General features: G+C 29.5%; 1 protein-coding gene across 1 annotated transcript in view; it reads right to left on the reverse strand.

Moving 5' to 3' along the window:
- Positions 1 to 18748, reverse strand: part of LOC119605018 (maternal effect protein staufen-like) — a 296685-nt gene that overhangs the window by 235664 nt on the left and 42273 nt on the right. The window contains exon 2 of the mRNA XM_037957952.1: positions 2427 to 2626. Within this exon, the coding sequence (XP_037813880.1) occupies positions 2427 to 2626 (200 nt within the window). The remainder of the gene's footprint in view (positions 1 to 2426; positions 2627 to 18748) is intronic.

The following is an 18748-nucleotide window of genomic DNA, read 5'->3' on the forward strand; positions in this document are numbered from 1 at the left end:
GGCTAGGTGAAATAATGGACCGATTTTAACCATTTTAATAGGCTTCGTCCTTGGGTCGAAAAAAGAGTGTGTGCCATCATCCAACTATCTTGAACTCAGAAAATGAGTCTAAGCCGATTGGTATACTTTATGACGAATATTTTTGTATGTTACAAATATCAGCACAAACCCAATATACCCTCCCCACTAAAGTGGTGTAGTGTATAAAAAAAGGAGATACAACTGTAACCAACATCCTCAAGCTAAAACAGACTAAAATAATTGATTTTTTAAATAATATAAACAATATTTTTTAATGTAATGGATTTATGAAAATATTAGTTATTTCATTAATAAACATGAATTTAAAATTTTTTATATTCATAATAAATGAATAATATATAAGATTTTCTTTATAAGCACATTGTGGCATACACAAAAAATTTTGTTTATAATCACTTTAGCGATATAGTCCTCAATTAAGGGTAGTTACTATAAGCAAAAAGTACTGTATGATCAAATCAAAGAAGTTTAAGAATTAGATACAATTTTTTTCGAATTTTTTTTTCTAACAAAAATGACATTTAGTGGTTGCACAGAAAAAACTAATACATAACTGGAATGAATTTTGTAATAAATTGTATGAATCGAACATGACTTTTTTTCCCCAAACCATATGAACATGAACGATTTTTTGTTTGTTTTTTTACTCACTTTCTTTGATTTTCATAAAAAAATGCAATAAATATCCGTTACCTATTAATATCTTCCATTTTTTTTTAGAAAATAATCACATATTAGCGAATTTTTATGATAAATAAATAAAAACATTGAAAAACAAAATTATGAAATAAGAACCATCACCAACTAAACATCCATTCTTCAGATTTTGCATGTTACGCGCATATTTCATTCCCAGCAAAAAAGAACTTCCAAAGAAGCGAGAAAAGAAGTAAAATTTACTCCATGGAAGTACTGAAAAAGACCTGAAGAAGTGATGATTTTAACACAGGCTTGTCATAGGAGGGATGTCCTTTTTATTTGATTCCAAATTCACTACACCTGAAGTCATTCTCAAGAAGTAATTTTAATGCTCTTTTTTTGGAAATTATTCGGGAGTAAAATTGTAGTATTATAGAATACAACTAATTTGACTTAAATAATATTAACATTAATAAGGGTAATAGAAACATTAAATACAAAAGCCCAAATATAACATTTTTTATCTCATAAAAATGAAAGAACAAAAAATATATCTTCAACATTGAAAAAATATAATTATTTTTGCTTCTTCGAAAGTCTTTGAAAATCACTTCCTCAGAAGGTAAAAAAATCAATTAGTACTAATTTTGAAGTGGTGATAAATGTTATTCTTTTGGAAGTACATACTTCGTTTTATTTTTGCCGGTTTCTTATATTTGATCAGAATTTCGTACGAAACGTCGAAAGAATGTCAGACATTTGTCCGACTTCAATCAGATTTGTCGAAAATTCCTTCAGAATTTCCCCAGGAATTTACATCAGATTTCATACCGAATTCTGACCGACAACTCTGCACATTTTTCCGAATTTCCTCAGACAAAGAATTCAGAATTCCGAGCAACCTTTCATACGATTTTCGTAACGAATTCTGACGGAATTCGGATACGAAATCGGCAACTTGTGCAGACTGTCGGTACGAATTCGTTAAGAATTCGGAAAAAATAGTTTAATGGGTTATATCCTGGTTTTATATGCCGTCTTTCGTGCATAAAATTTTAATTCATGGTGCCGATATTATAAACCACGTATCTCTACCAATAGGGATGATGTCTGAAGAAGCTCAGGAATCGAGAAATAAGGATCTATGGAATTTTAGAGAACAACATACACGAAAAATTCAAGAAAAAACACAATGGAAGATTTGATGTATTCACTTCTCTTCTGATCCTCTTATTTCCTCGATCTCTAAAACGCCCTTCTTTATATTCCCAAAACCAAATAATAGTAGATAATGACGTCCAAAAATTACTTTTAGAACAAAATATACAAGAAGACCTGTTTGTTCTTATAATTCTGATTCTGATTAAAAACATGCATTTTTGCCTTAAGACTATGTATCAATTGTGCAAATTTTTTTATATCTAAATTATTAAAATAACTGAAATATGTTTAAAATTTACTTTTTTATACTTTTCCAAACAAAAATAAATAACTATGTTTTAACGCTGTTTTAAATTAAATGACGCCAGAATGCGTATTACCCATATATAGATATTTTTAACATAAGGATAATTGTATAAAAAAACTTCCTTAAATCTCAAAAAAGGCATCTTCCATTTTCTGTATGCATTCAATCAAATATAGCTTATAGTGCCATGAGCAAAATATAAAAAATTTTGTGTGGGACAATAAGAGGATCTCGAGAAAATCAGTTTTAAGTGTTATAATGTAACTTATATTATTACCTATGAAACTGCACAACTGAAACATCATTTATATTTCCAATGTTGTTTGTACATTTACTATTGACTTGTAGCTGTCCTGGATTTGACACATTTGGAGTCGATATAAAATAATTGGCTCCATTATATGGGATCGGTAATTGGTTATTTCTGCTTTTAACTTTATTTAATCGAGGATATCTTGTTGATTGATTCATTTTAACCTGAAAAGAAATATATTTATAATCAATCAGCTTATGTTAAATATATTTGCTTATTAAAACATGTATGTATATCAAAAATTAAGTTTGCTTTTACCTCCACCTTCTCACGAAGGTATTAAATATATTATTACTAGGAGGAAGATGAGTTTGATCATGTTAATGAAGAACACTGCGATGAAGATACAATGGAATTAATTCAAACGCGGTTGTTCAAGTTCGATTTATGGTTTACACTTGTTTTGATAACATATGCAAATACTATTTTTTGCAACGTTAGAATCTTATTAACTCCGCTTTATTTACAACTTTGTTGGAAAATTCTAACGAGTAAACCTTTAACGGTACCTAAATATTGTTTGCCACCAATCTACGTTTTGTAAATTAAATATCACTTCTTTTCTGATCGTCAACATAAGCACTACGTGCTCTTGGCGTTATTGCTTCTACGAGGTAAAATAATAATAATAAATAAATACAGAGAGATCTACGTCTCATTAAATTTGCAAATATTTTGTTTTATTTTCATAAAATCTTGGGAAATTGTGGTGGAGCTGAACATTTGGTCCTAGCGAACCGGATTTTTGTGTATCATATACGGATTTTGGCATCTTCACTCCATCATCCCTTGGAAAACATACAGTCCACCGAAGATATATTTTTTATTAATTTTTACGAAATTTCTACGAAATAAGGTACGTAAATATATTTCAATTGTGAGCAAGTGATAAAAAATTATATAGTTGTTTCGCGATCACACACACATATTTTTTGTGATTTTTCAATTGGTTTAACTTGTTGTATTTGTGGATATTTTGCACTAATTTTAACTTTAATTTATATCAAAAAATATTTAAATTCTTTTGATCTTACGGACAATAATTTAAAGTGATATTGTTGATCTTATTTTATTATAAATTAGTGTTTCATTACATTTCTTTTGTGCGTTTGTTTGTTTACAGATTTACATCTGTAAATTCTACAAACAAAATACATTACGGTGTATTCTTGTTCTTCCCTTATATGGGGTACCCTACGGTCGGTCAGTTTGACTATTATCAAGTTTGTTGATATAAATTTTGTAGTCAATTCGTAGTTTAATATCGAGTTATTAATTCATCTATTTTTATTACAATTTTTAAATATTAAAAATGTCGGTCACATCACTAAATGCGTTTATTAGAGCATCGGATGCTCTCGTTGCATACCGCGTGAGGTTTGATAATTTAGATGATGAATTGCATGACGTTTTTAAGTTGGAGATTCGGAAACGGGAGTTAGAAAGACTTTGGGACAAAGTTAATTCGACGTACGAAGTATGTCTTAACACTCTAGAGTCTAGTGAATTTAAAGTGGTAGCGGAAAAATATCAAGCCACATCTTATGAATATATTGAATGTGGAGGATCTATTTCTAAGAAAATAAGAACATTGGAATCCGCTTCAAAAACTAATGAACCTCCAACAGCGAATTTGAATTCCGATAATTCAGAGCATAATCTGACGCTCCCTCCATGCGATATCGACTCTTTCGTTGGGGATTATGTTTCATGGCCCGCTTTTAGGGATTTATTTACCGCAATTTACATTAATAGCTCGCGGCTTAGCAATATAGAACGTCTTTGCCATTTAATACGGAAAACCGAGGGTGAAGCTAAAACAATCGTTTCAAGATATCCATTAAATAATAATAGTTTTGAGTTAGCCTGGCGCGATTTAAGGAATGCATATGAGAATCCTCGTATGTTGGTGCATAACCAACTAAAGCTTTTATTTAGTCTTCCTGCCTTTGACAAGGAGTCGATCACAGCACTCAAAACCTTACAGAGCGGAATCGATAGTTTTCTTACGGCACTTTCTATTTATAATGTGCCTACAGATAATTGGGACCCAATTATCGTGTTTATGTGTATTCAACGTCTACCTAGTTCAACAATTATTTTATGGGAACAGGGCATTAAGGACAAATTAAGTTTATCTTCATGGAAAGATTTAGATAATTTTCTGAAGGAAAGAATTCTGACTTTGCAATGTCTTCAAGAAATTAAAGGTACAAACTCCACTAATATGGAATCTTCATTGCAATCTCACAATTCTTCCGTTAAAATTTCTTGTATTTTATGTCCTAATCAGTCCCACTACTTGCGAAATTGTCGTCGTTTTAAAAGTCTTTCAATATCTGATAGAATTTCAACAGTGAATGAGCATAACTTCTGCACTAATTGTCTTTCGAGGACACATACTGCCAGAAGTTGCAAAATAAATAATAATTGTTATATATGCAATAATCGACATCACTCGATGCTTCATTTACAACATTTAGAAAATTCTGTGGTTGAAAGACCTACTGCTTCTACGGAACAGAACTCTGGTGCGGTTCTACGACCTACTAACTCCCACTACCAACAATCACATACGTCCAACAATGTAACGTCCAATTCACAAGTATTTCATACTAGTCAAAACCAGTCTGTTCTATTAGGCACAGCTACGGTAAATATAATTCATAATAACAATAAGCATCAGGTCCGCGCTTTAATTGATTCGGGATCGGAATGCTCTTACATTTCTGAACGATTACGGAAAAGGTTAAAACTTCCCACGCAATCTGCACACGCTCAAGTTTCTGGCATCAATAATGTAGTTATTGGAGTTTCTAAATATTGTCCGGTGGAAATTGGTTCCGATTTAGACTCTTCAGTAAACCTTATTACAAACGCATTTGTTTTACCAAAAATTTCAGGAAATTTGCCTTCAACTTCCGTAAATATCGATATTAAAAAGTTATTGCCAAATCTTCGTTTGGCGGATTCTAATCTTTTAGATAGTAGGCCTGTAGACATTCTTATTGGTGCGGATTTATATCATCGTATAATTTTACCGGAAGTACAGCAAAATATATTAGGGTCATTATTGGCACAAAAAACTGTATTTGGCTGGATTCTGACAGGACCAGCCAATCCTAGGGACTTTGAATCACATATCGCAAATTTACAATACACTACGTGTTCTAACGCTTCTTAACGTTTGTTTGAATATCACTTAAAATGCTCACAAGAATATATTTACGTCTACTTTAATATACATACTAAATTTAAATACACCACTTTGTGGTTGGGTCATTTATGACCATGCCCCTCTTTAAGGGGCCCAGTTCATGGTCTGCTTAAAACCATTCTCCATTTGAGAGCAGTATGTAGTCTGCGGAAAACTACATCCCATAGGCTTTGTCCTATGGGAACCCTTTTTCTACGAACCCAGTTCATGGTCTGCTTTAAAACCATTCTCCCTTTGAGAGCAGTATGTAGTCTGCGGAAAACTACATCCCATAGGCTTTGTTCTATGGGAACCATTATTTTACCAGCCCAGTCTGGTGTGATACCTTTGATCACTTGTTTTATGAAAAAAAAAAAAAAAATATTAACAAAAAAGAAAAAAAAAACAATAAATTTATAGATATAGATCTCAATGTTAATTGCAACACTCTTTAGTGTTGCAAGGTGGCCGGCAATGTTCAAGTTCGATTTATGGTTTACACTTGTTTTGATAACATATGCAAATACTATTTTTTGCAGCGTTAGAATCTTATTAACTCCGCTTTATTTACAACTTTGTTGGAAAATTCTAACGAGTAAACCGTTAACGGTACCTAAATATTGTTTGCCACCAATCTACGTTTTGTAAATTAAATATCACTTCTTTTCTGATCGTCAACATAAGCACTACGTGCTCTTGGCGTTATTGCTTCTACGAGGTAAAATAATAATAATAAATAAATACAGAGAGATCTACGTCTCATTAAATTTGCAAATATTTTGTTTTATTTTCATAAAATCTTGGGAAATTGTGGTGGAGCTGAACAGCGGTTTTCATCCTTCAATATAATTTGTATTCGCTGCGGAGTATATACACTCCAACTTTGTGTGCAAGATGTCTTAAAAACACTTGAGATTAAAACAAAACTGGAAACCTGCAGATCTCTAATAAAAAGATGGAGAAGTCCAACGTACACCAATATTTTAAAAAAATATGAACAGCAAAAAAGGCTGTTGGAAATAAAAGCTATTAGAGATCCACTAAGCATTGAAAATTGGAGTATATGTACATCTGAGTCCTGATGAATGGAATTTTGCGAAAGAATTTACACAAGTGTTTCAACCCATTTATAATGCTACAATTAAACTACAAACTGTGCAGTTTCAGGGAATTTTACATTATTATAATGGATATATTATTCTAACTTGAAAATTTACCATCGGGTCAAATGCCGGAATTACTTATAAATTCTATAAATAAGAGAAAAAGTAAACTGTTTGACATCGACCCATTTAATGCAGCTATATATTTGGATTAAAATTGCTTGTGTTCAGAGCACAAAGAAAATGCAAAGAAATATATAAACAGTTTATATAAAAAAATAAATTCAATTAAAGATAAGTAATTAAAAATATTATCTATGGATAAATGCATAATCAAACTTAATTAATTTGGTGAAAATATATTAATTACTATTTACTTTTTCTATACGTCTGTGTGTGATAGATGAAGAATCGCCATCAACAAGTACCAAAGCGAAATCTTTGACAGAGTTTTTAAAAAAACTGGATTGAGATACCTCTGAGACCAACTTGCCTTTATTAACGGAATTAGAAGTCAGTTTTCTGGCGTATGAACGAGAACAAATGTTACCCCTGAATGGCAATATTCTGGATTATTGGTGTATTAAAAAAAGTCCCTTATCAACTTTAGCCGAAATAATATTGGGAGTTCCATCTACGCAAGTTAGTGTAGAACGACTTTTTTCGGCTTTAAAATTCATATTGTCAGATCAGCGTAATCGATTGACTACTATTGCAGGTAGTATGAGGCCATTCAACTAAGAAAATGTCGTGTATTTTAATATGAATGTAAAAATCATAATTTCCATTCAAGTTGAACATTATCCTACCTGTATTCTTTATGAATTAGTTTTCTTAAAAAATTCAAAAAACAGTTAGAAGGTTAGTTAAAATTTTCCAATTGAAAATTTACAATGTATTTTTACACAAGATATAATAAAAATATTAATTATTTTCTCGAATTTATAGTTTTTATAAAACGACACTTGTTATACATTTTTTGAATGTAATATTTTAGTTACTCTTCTGATTCAAATATACCTTATTTTGTTCTAAATATGAAGTAGATAATAATAATCCAGATTTAGACATGTGATAGTTTTATAACAGTATTTCTATGATATTTACTTCAGCTTTATATTTTTATACCCTACACCACTATAGTGGGAAGGGTATTATGCGTTTGTGCTGATGTTTGCTACGCATTAAAATATTAGTACTATACCTTAAATATACCGATCGACTCAGAATCACTTTCTGAGCCGATTTAACAATTTTCAATATAATTTAATGAAATTTGGAACACACGTTTGTTTTGACCCAAGGCCTATTGAAAATAGTTAAAATTGGTCCATTATTTCACCTAGCCCCCATACAACTGAACCCCCCGAAAAGGGATTTTGAGCTCATAATTATGTATAATAAAATGTATCTCGATGAAAGTTCGCACAACTAAGTTTTATACAAGCCTCGATGACCTTGTCGAATTTCAAAATGATCGGACTTCATTTGACCCTAGCCCCCATACAAAACCCCCTTCAATAACACTGTTATTGCAATGAAATTTAGCACAGACAAATATTATATACAAATACAAATCTATCCAGCCCATTTTATCGGGATCGGTCCACATTTGCTCCTATCCCCCATATAAAGCTTCTTTTAGAAAATTAGTAAATAAATTGTCTAAATAAATCGGAATCGAGGTAAAATTCAAAATAAATGCTTTATTATGAAAAATAAATCACATTTAATATTTATATGGTGGGCCACGCCCGACTATACTTTCTTACTTGTTAAATACCTGTAAAGTAGCTGCTTATGTATAAAAGTGAGCATTTTAAAAGCTAATATTTCATATAATTAAATGATCCTAGATATTACACCGTCCAACAGCATTTTTCACACACGAACAAAACCATATACATACGAAAGCACATAATTTATGTGGTATAACTGCGTACTCTGTTTTTCATTTTCTGATCGTTCGTCCTTTTTAAAGGACTTTAAAGTTGGAGGTATATAGAATTTTAAAAAATTTTTATAAAATATTTTTAGTCACCCTATTATAACAATATGGGTATCAAACGAAAGAGGGCAATTCTAATATTTATATCTTGCATTTCGTTTTATTTTTTAAGAATAAAAATATATAAAAAATATCCTTATAAAAGTTTATCCTTTATTATCCTTGAAATTTTATAATAATTTGTCCCAAAAAATATATTTGTAAAAAAGATATTAGAATGGAGTATATCTCTTTCAAATTTGGTGTTTATATCTCTATTTGTTCAACTTTCATTAATTTGTTTTTAATTATCCCAGATAATAAATTAAAAAATTTTTCACATCAGAAAACTTCAAAATGTTTTTTAGCTAAAATAATATGAATGAAAATATGTAATTTGACAATGTGAAACGGAGTGTCATTTTTTCTACGATATAATTAAAAAATAATAATAATGTGGAAAACCTTGTAGGATATGAAAGTATAAAAACCACTAAGGATATTATTTTAGTTTTTATCATGTCATGTTAAAAATACTTTATGTGGAAGAATGTTGATATTTACCACTTTCAATTGATACCCATTAAATTGTTCTAAGGTATATCAAGGACCTCACCCCTCCTCACCAGGAATAAAAAAGGCTGGAATAACTTTATTGCTAATTCTTGGGCAATCATTAGTCTGAAGATTATAGATTAGGACGAATTATTTGGCATAATCGGTGGGAAAATAAATTTTTTGAGTCATTTATTTTTTAAACTTAGGAGATGGACGTTTTGTCAAGCCTAAAAGAGTCATATTGTCAATGGACATAACTTCCACTTTTAAAAGTGTCATTATGTCCGTAGTCTTAGTGACACTATCAAAACATAAATGTATTGCAAGGAAAGAATTGCTCTTAACTTTACTGTATGTTGTTTTTTGGATTCATTTAAAAAAGTCTCCAGAATTGGCGGCCTTCTGCCCGGCGCAGGGGTTTCAAACTTCGGTGTATTTGGCTATATCTATCAAGTCTTTTCATAATAAATGGACTATATGTACCCTGGACTTTATGCCACTTTTTTCATGGATATTGAGACTCTTATCAAAGTGTAATAACCTCCATGGACACTATGAAACTGTTTAGTTTGCCATAACGTCCATGGACATTATGACAAGCCACCATAAAATAAAGTTGTTTTTAACTTTCAAGTGACATTCTATGGTAAATATACAAATTATTTCCAACAAACATATTTTTTAATTTAAGTAAATGTGTATAACTTAACTTTAATTTTTTTTTTACAAGAAACTGATAGAGATAAAAGCACGAAATTTTTCAGTCAGAAACTCCATAATATTCAATTTAACATATATTTTTTTCAAAAAAAATTTACTATAAAAATAAGGATATTAAAGGATTAAAATTTAAAAGGACATTTTTTTCTGTTTTTTATTCTGACATTTTAAAATAATTTCATTCGTAAGAATACTGTTATTCTCCTCTTTTATTCGATATCCATATTGACCTACTAGACCAAACCAAATTTTATCTAAATATAATTATACTTACTCTTCCTTTCAAACTTTAAAGTCCTTTTAAAGGAAGAAACGATCAGAAAATAAAAAACCAAAAATGTAGTACAACTATATTAAGTATGTAGTTTCCAACGTATATGGTCTTGCTCATGTGTGCAACATTTTTTCCCAATTTGTTGTACGGTGTTATCAGAAGTCGTGCATAGGATATGATGTCGAATTAAAAAATTTCCTAAGAGTGAAATGTAGCCACAGTGAAGCCATAAATATTAATATATGATATGTTACGACCGGACTTAAATGGCGACGGTATTTCTAGCGTGGAAAAAAATATATATTTTTTAAAATATTATTAAGATATATTTAATCGTAGGGGGTGACTGACACAACTTTTTTCGACCCACCCTAGTGTACATTAGGGATATAACTATTGACATTTTTGCAAATATGAGAATTGGCATAGCATCGTCAAATAGAGCATACAAAAATATGAAATATTATTTTTTCGCGGTTGTTAAAAACGCAAAGTTGTTTTTGTAATTAATAATTTTTGTAAATAATAAAGATAATTTGAAATAATGGAAGTATCCCTCACACTTGCAAAAAAGTTTGCAATTGTTTATATAATGACTGATTCATCATTCGATTTTGGAATTGGAATGATTTTGGCACTCTTCCATTTAGACGGAAAATGGCAGGTAGAAATGATTTGATTAAATATGTGGGTAATAAAAGATAGAAGTTGAGGAAGGACGATTTTTAAAAACTTTGGATAATCTCATCAGATCCAATAGCATTAGATTTGATTGACATGCAGCTATTTGATTGACATACATCTGTTTGATTAACTCTTTCACGTATACGGGACACCGGTGTCCCAAGATTTTTTAATTTTTCTCGATTTTGAGTGTAATTTCGAAAACACTTTTTTCATTTTTCATCAAAAATTATCTATATACGTCAAAATAAAGTGTGTGGTGAAGTCATATCCATAAAAAATCCAGCGGTTTAGTTTTGTGCGTGAAAGGGTTAACTCCAATAAAATTAAATTTGTTATGAGAAGTTGGTGAGTTACCCATATTATTTGAATAAAATTTCGGATCGGCGACTACCATGGTCATGAATTTTTCATTAATTATATCAGCAATGTTAATCCTATTATAATTCGTTTTTTTTTCAATGCCCATTTCTCTAATATTTTTCCAAGTCTTTTTCGATCCAATTGGGTTTAAGAATTTGGTTGAGTAATATGCGGATTTTGCAACTCTAATTAGTTTATTTGTTACATTCCTTGCGGAACGATATTCATTGTGTAATCGACCGATTTTAAATCGGTAAATCGCAATAACTCTTTTAATAATTGAGAGTTTTATTTCTTTTGAAAACCAGGATCTGGCAATTTTATAACTAGCGTTTTTTGTTTTTAAAGGAACACCTGATATAAATTGTTAACATTTTGTTCTAGGAAAGATATTTTTTCATCTATTGATATATTGTAGTACATGTGAGACCAGTTAATTTTGTGGAATTCTTGAAAGTTAATAGTCAATTGTCGGTTAGTCTTGGTGTTTTCATCACGTTACCAAGGAGAGAGTTTTGAAGTGCGCTCTTCTCACAGACGAGAGCTGTGTAAATCCAACACATATGTAAAAATTTTATTCTCTCTCCAAACTTCAAAACTTTTTCGCGAAAATTTGAGGATAATAGCACTTTGAAATATTTTTTATCAATTAACATTATATTTTATAATTTTTTTGCACAATTTAAACACATTTAATAGCCCGAAAATAATATATTTTTTACAAACGAAAAAAAAAATTATTTTTTATTTTTTGACATTGAATTTTTGTTGGTTGAAATTAAAACTAAAAAAACAATGTTGTAAATTTTCGTATGGTAAATGAAAAAGATATTTCAAATAAATAATTTATTTTTTCAATATTATAGATTAAAAAACAAATAGACGTGTTTATAAAATGTTTGTAGATAAAATATGTGGAAAATATCTTAAGAAACCTTTCAAAGTATAAATTGAAATACGATTTTTTGCAACTATGTTGACTTGAGAATTCTACTAATACATTCTTAGAGTTAGGTACCGGATGACAGTAGACTTAGGTACTTTTGACAACAGTTTCATTTCTTATTTATTCTTTGCCAAACAATATTGGACTTGCTAAAATAGCTGAGTAGCTCAGTTAGCGCTGTTTGTAAATTGGTTGTAATACTAGGGGCGAGTACATCTGAGCAAAGTACAGATGTATCGTCTGAGACTATTGATGTAATGTAATTTTGAAAAGTAGGTTTATCTGGAGTGAAGATGTTGTATAAAATGGGTGACAAGCTAGACCCTTGAGGACAACCTGTGTTGTGAGTGGACCGAACCTAAATAAACTTTAAAGAAAGTGTTATTAAGGAAACTCTTTATAATTTTAAACATTTGTGATGGAAAATTTAATTTCTTTAATTTAACGGGTGACAAGCTAGACCCTTGAGGACAACCTGTGTTGGGAGTGGACCGAACCTAAACAAACTTTTAAGAAAGTGTTATTAAGGAAACTCTTTATAATTTTAAACATTTCTGATGGAAAATTTAATTTCTTTAATTTTTATACACTATCGGACAAAATAAAGTGCAAAAGTACTCATGCTATATTCTTTCAGCGAAAAATCGGTTAAATGATTATTGAATATGGAAATTTTTTTCAAAATCATTTAGTTTATATATAATGCTACAAAAATAACAATAAAACTAAATTATTGTACTTAACATTTTTCTGTATAACATCTAAAATTAAAGTAAATTCACTTTTTTGTCGGACAAAATAAAGTGTAAATTTTATATATCATTATTTAAATTTCTTGTATATCAAAATTTTTTATCTATTTTGGTTCTGATTTTAATATTTGGATCTACTTAAGCCAATGAACACTATGTGAGCATATTACAGTCAAATCTTAAGATCAGTGCCTTCGAAAGGGACTTGATCAAAAACGGATTTCTTTTGAAAATTATCATATGGGGAAAGCAAGGGGAAGGGAAGGCGATTGCGAATAATAATGGAGAACAAAATTACCAAAATGGCTTAAGTAGATCCAAATATTAAAATTAGAACCAAAATAGATAAAAAATTTTGATATACAAGAAATTTAAATAATGATAATAAAATTTACACTTTATTTTGTCCGACAAAAAAGTGAATTTACTTTCATTTTAAATGTTATACAGAAAAATTTTAGGTGGAATAAATTTGTTTTATTGTTATTTTTGTAGCATTGTATATAAACTAAATGAATTTTAAAAAAATTCCATATTCAATAATCATTTAACAGATTTTTCGATGAAATAATGTAGCATGAGCACGTTTGCACTTTATTTTGTCCGATAGTGTATATGGCCATTATTCCATACGGAATCAAATGCGGCTTTTATATCTAGGAGAACCATTCCAGAAGATTTTCCGTTATTTTTACTAGATTCCGTATTTTGATGAGAGGTTGAGTTTCTCCTTTAAAATTTTTTCCATTATAATTTTGCTAATTGAAGACAGTAAACTAATTGGTCTATACGATGTTGGACATTCTGCGCTCTTATTTGGTTTGAGTATTGGAATAGTTTTTGATAATTTCCAAGCATTAGGAAAGTAACATAATTTTAAACAGGCATTAAACATGTTGGTAAGATAAGTAAAGCCAGTTGGGAGCATTTTTAAGCATTTGTTGTTATTAAATACATATATTCCAATTGATTTTTTTTTGTCCTTAAGTTTTTTAATTATATCGCAAACTGAATTTGTTAAAATTGGTACTTCAGAATCAATTTCATTCACAACATTATTTACTTCAGCAAATTAGCTGTATCACTTAATCAAGATGAAATATTATGATTTGACTCAAAAACTTTTGCCAAAATTTTACATTTTTCTTGCTGAGTGTAGCATACTATTGGCATAAATTTTGATTTATTTTTCATCAGTTTTGCCACTTTCCAAAAAGGAGAAGATGATTTATCCATAGATAGCATAAAATTATTCCAGCTTTCATTTCTGAACTGTTCTATTTCCTTTTTAATTTTTTTATTTAATTGGATCTTTTGGCGATGATCTTCTATATCTCTAAAATCTTTTCCAGTTACGTTATAAATGGTGTTAGTTATTTCATTGGTACTAATTAACGGGAAGATTTCGATTTATATATTTACTAAAGCGAGACCAGTTTGCCTTATTAAATTTATAGTACTCATTTTTTATTTCCTTTTTTAAGTTTATTATCGTGTTGATTAGAAGATGATCCGAACTTAAATCGTTTGAAACTTTTACTGCTGTCATATTTTGCGAGATATTTGTTAAATAAAAATCTAGTGTAGAAGGTTGTTTATTTGGATTTGCAGGTATGTATTTGTGTTCATGTGGGAAAAAGTATTTGGGTTGAATTTAATTAAATATTATCATATAAAATATTACCCCAACAGTTATTACGTTGACATCCCCAATATCTATCTATGTCTACAATTAAAATCGCCGCCTAGAATGTATTTATTGCTGGAGCCAATAAGCTTGCGAAGATTTGATTCAAAAGTTTGAACTAGGAGAACCTCCTAGAAAATAACAGGAAAGTATATTAATAAAGTCATTGATTTTTTATTCATGTTCTGCCTCTGAGAGACAGTAACATCTTCGATACGCGCACGTTTAATTTTGTGTTATTTTTGTTTTTTATTTAAGAATTTATTTGTTTTTATTTACTAATAAGAACTACTTTACAGGAATGCAAACTAGCAGCGCAAATTACGACCTTACGTATTAAACGATAGTACAATACTGGCCTGGCTTCATTTGGGTGAGTTTTTTGCCGTTTTCGTGTTGGAATACCAGAATAACCAGCATATTATCATCGAAATTAAGTTTTCAATCACACTGTTATTTGGTAAATACCAAAGAATAAACAAGAAGTGAAACGCTGTCATTTTTTTACAACAATAACATTACGCTCTTCTCACAGACGAGTGCTGTGTAAATCCAACACATATGTAAAAATTTTATTCTCTCTAAAAACTTCAAAACCTTTTCGCGAAAATTTGAGGATAATAGCACTTTGAAATATTTTTTATCACTTAACATTATATTTTATAATTTTTTTTGCACAATTTAAACACATTTAATAGCCCGAAAATAATATATTTTTTACAAACGAAAAAAAAATATTTTTTGTTTTTTGACATTGAATTTTTGTTGTTTGAAATTAAAACTAAAAAAAAACAATGTTGTAAATTTTCGTATGGTAAACGAAAAAGATATTTCAAATAAATAATTTATTTTTTCAATATTATAGATTAAAAAACAAATAGACGTGTTTATAAAATGTTTATAGATAAAATATGTGCAAAATATCTTAAGAAACCTTTCAAAGTATAAATTGAAATGTAATATTTTTTTTCAATATTTTTCAATACTATTTTTTGCAACTATGTTGACTTGAGAATTCTACTAATACATTCTTAGAGTTAGGTACCGGATGACAGTAGACTTAGGTACTTTTGACAACAGTTTCATTTCTTATTTATTCTTTGGTAAATACGTTCAATACCAGAGTAGGAAAAGTCGTCTCCTATCATGAATGAGGCTCCTCCATGCCACACAGCAGCTCTGCAATACTAAGGATTATGACGGGTGTAAATTGGTCTTTTTACCGATGAGTTTTTCTTTGATGTTAAGTTCAGACTCAACGGAAAACATAATATTTTGCGATTTGGTTCCTATTTCGATGAGTCTGAATATTGAAGAATTCAACTTTAAAGCCTCTACTGTGAGAAGACTTATGAATACCCGTTTTAATCCTTAATACTGCAGAGCTATTGTACGCCATGGAGGAGCCTCATTTACGGATGGCAATTACTTTTCCTGTTCTGATATTGGTCCTATTTACTAAATACTAGAGAAAATTTATATATTATTTCTATAAAGGTCTGGTTAATAACTTAAATTCGATAAGAATATGCTTATTATTTAGGTACTTCAACACGAAAACGGCCAAAAGCTCACCCCAAATGAAGCCAGGTAATTGGTTGGAAGCATCAAATTCTTGTATTCTTCAATGAGCAGCACAATCATCTGATCGAAACACCATTTGAGTACCATTGGGTTATTGTTGTTGTAACAGTTCGACTGTGACCGATAATTCTTTCCTGGGGGAAAAAACTTTCGGTTGATAAGCCTGTCGCTGGGTTGACAATATTTGGCCAAGTACGACTCGGGTCGTTCCCGAGCGAAGATCCAATTGTCGTGGGAACGTTGGATTATTGAAAAAATTTATGCACCATTCCACATTACTATAATTTTAGTTGCTTAAGTTATGGCCACCAGTGTATATATATTTAATATCTTCGCTATTTATGAACCGATCCGGACAATATACACTAGTTGCCGAAACTAAAGCAACTGATATTGCAGTTATGTGGAATCGTTTATAAAATTTTCCACGCTGAAGACATTTTACATTTGTTTTTTGCTAACTAAAAAATTTTTAGGAAATTTTTCAATTATTTTTTTTTTCGTTAAATATGATTTAAATACATAGAAAGAAATTCATACTAGATTTGAATTGGCAAAAACTTAAGCAACGTCTTCATAAAAATGGATCAAATAGCTTTCATTTGTGCTAATGTCTTAATAAGTGGGGATGATATTTAAGTTTAAAAATGGTAAAGTATGTAAAATGATTTTTCTTTTGTATGTATATATGCAATATACATACATTCATGACTAGACTGTGACAAAAAGTCTTAAATTTTTCAGCTCTGGCTCTACTTTCCCACTTTTCAATGTTTGCCCAGAAAATTTTCTAATTTTTTTTTTTTTTGGCTTACAAATACAAAATTTCATTCCCCAAAAAAGTTAAAAATTATTAGAATAAAATCCGGCGCTACTTTCGGATGTTTACCCAGAAAAATCGTTCGATTTTTTTTAAATACTTATTTACAAATGTTTATCCAAAAAAACCAAAAAAAAAAATGATTCAAAATAAATGTTTACAACTATGCCAAATTTTAATGCCCATATAAGAGATTTTCTAATTTTTCCCGAATTGTTCTCTACAATTTATTCAATATAAATCGGTACCTTCATATGTATGAATTTTTGATATAACATAACTTTTATTAGTGTAAAAAGTGAGTCTGTAGTAATTCTTCTCAATAGGTTAATTAATTACCTTCTTATACATTGTTGGAAAGGTATTTTGAAGTTATTTTCAATACTTTATGTATATATAGAGTTTATTACTTCATTATTGCCAAAACAACAACAATTAACTAATATTGAATAAAAAACATTAATTTTATGTACTTCACCTTTTTCTAACTACAATATCGTCCATATTTATTAAGATATGTATTAGTATATATCCATACATAATATGAAAGTCGGAAATCTTTTCTACAATTTTTGTCAAAATTTATCGATACCGTTATACGATGAATTTGTGAAATAACGGCACTTTTATCAAAAATCTCTATATAAAAAATACTTTTTGTAGAATTGGTCCGACTTTTTCGTATTAAATTTAACTTATTTGATCATATTTTAAACTTTTTTATCAAAATACCTTTATATTTAAGTCCATTTTTATTCGTTCTAAAGTGTTTCAATTGTTAAGTAAAATTCGGTAAGTTTTTGATATCTATGAATGGGACTAAAAGTTTTTCGATTCTAAATCATTTAAATAAATAGTTCTATAGGTGATTTTAATACTTTCAACATTTCAATTTATATTCATGTTATTCAAGATATTTTAAAAGTGAAACCCTCGATTCAGCTGTCAATGTCCATATACTAAAGATAATGCGAAATATCTAAGCCAGTCTATTTTATTTTCAGAAATACATTTCTATTTAAAATTGTTCAAAAGAAATAAAAAACTAATATTTTTTATTATTTTGTAACATACCCAATGCATTATAATAATTTGTTTCTATTATTTTTTCCAATGCCTATTTCAGTTAAATTTAACTAAAATTTAAATTTAACTATTCTACTACAGAAAAAGTGTACATAATTAGCTTTCATTTGAGATATTGATCATCAAAATCTACCATATAGTTTGGCAGAAAATAGATTTTCCACCGAAAATGTTCCTGTTCCTATTTTTTTTTTTTTTTTTTTTTTTGCTGGCACCGTATATAACATTGAAGGTCTATAACTCCAAAACAGTGGAGCTCAAACACATACTACCATAGACTACAATAGTTTTATTTGTTTTGGTAAAGCAGCAGAGAACAGAATTCAACTCAAAACAAAAGTGTACTAAAAAAATTGCTACAAACTATGGAGTATATGCTAACTGTCAAATATTTCTTATGCATTTTGACATCCAGCGTATATCAAAGTCTATATACAGTGTCTCACATAAATATTCGAATTTATTATTTTTTATGAATTACTGTGTTATTTTATGATGCTACTTTAACTTTACTTTAACTTTTATT

Source organism: Lucilia sericata, unplaced genomic scaffold (genome assembly GCF_015586225.1).
Source record: "Lucilia sericata isolate MDLA Ls3-8-SP2 unplaced genomic scaffold, ASM1558622v1 Contig000452F_arrow, whole genome shotgun sequence".
Lineage (NCBI taxonomy): Eukaryota > Metazoa > Arthropoda > Insecta > Diptera > Calliphoridae > Lucilia > Lucilia sericata.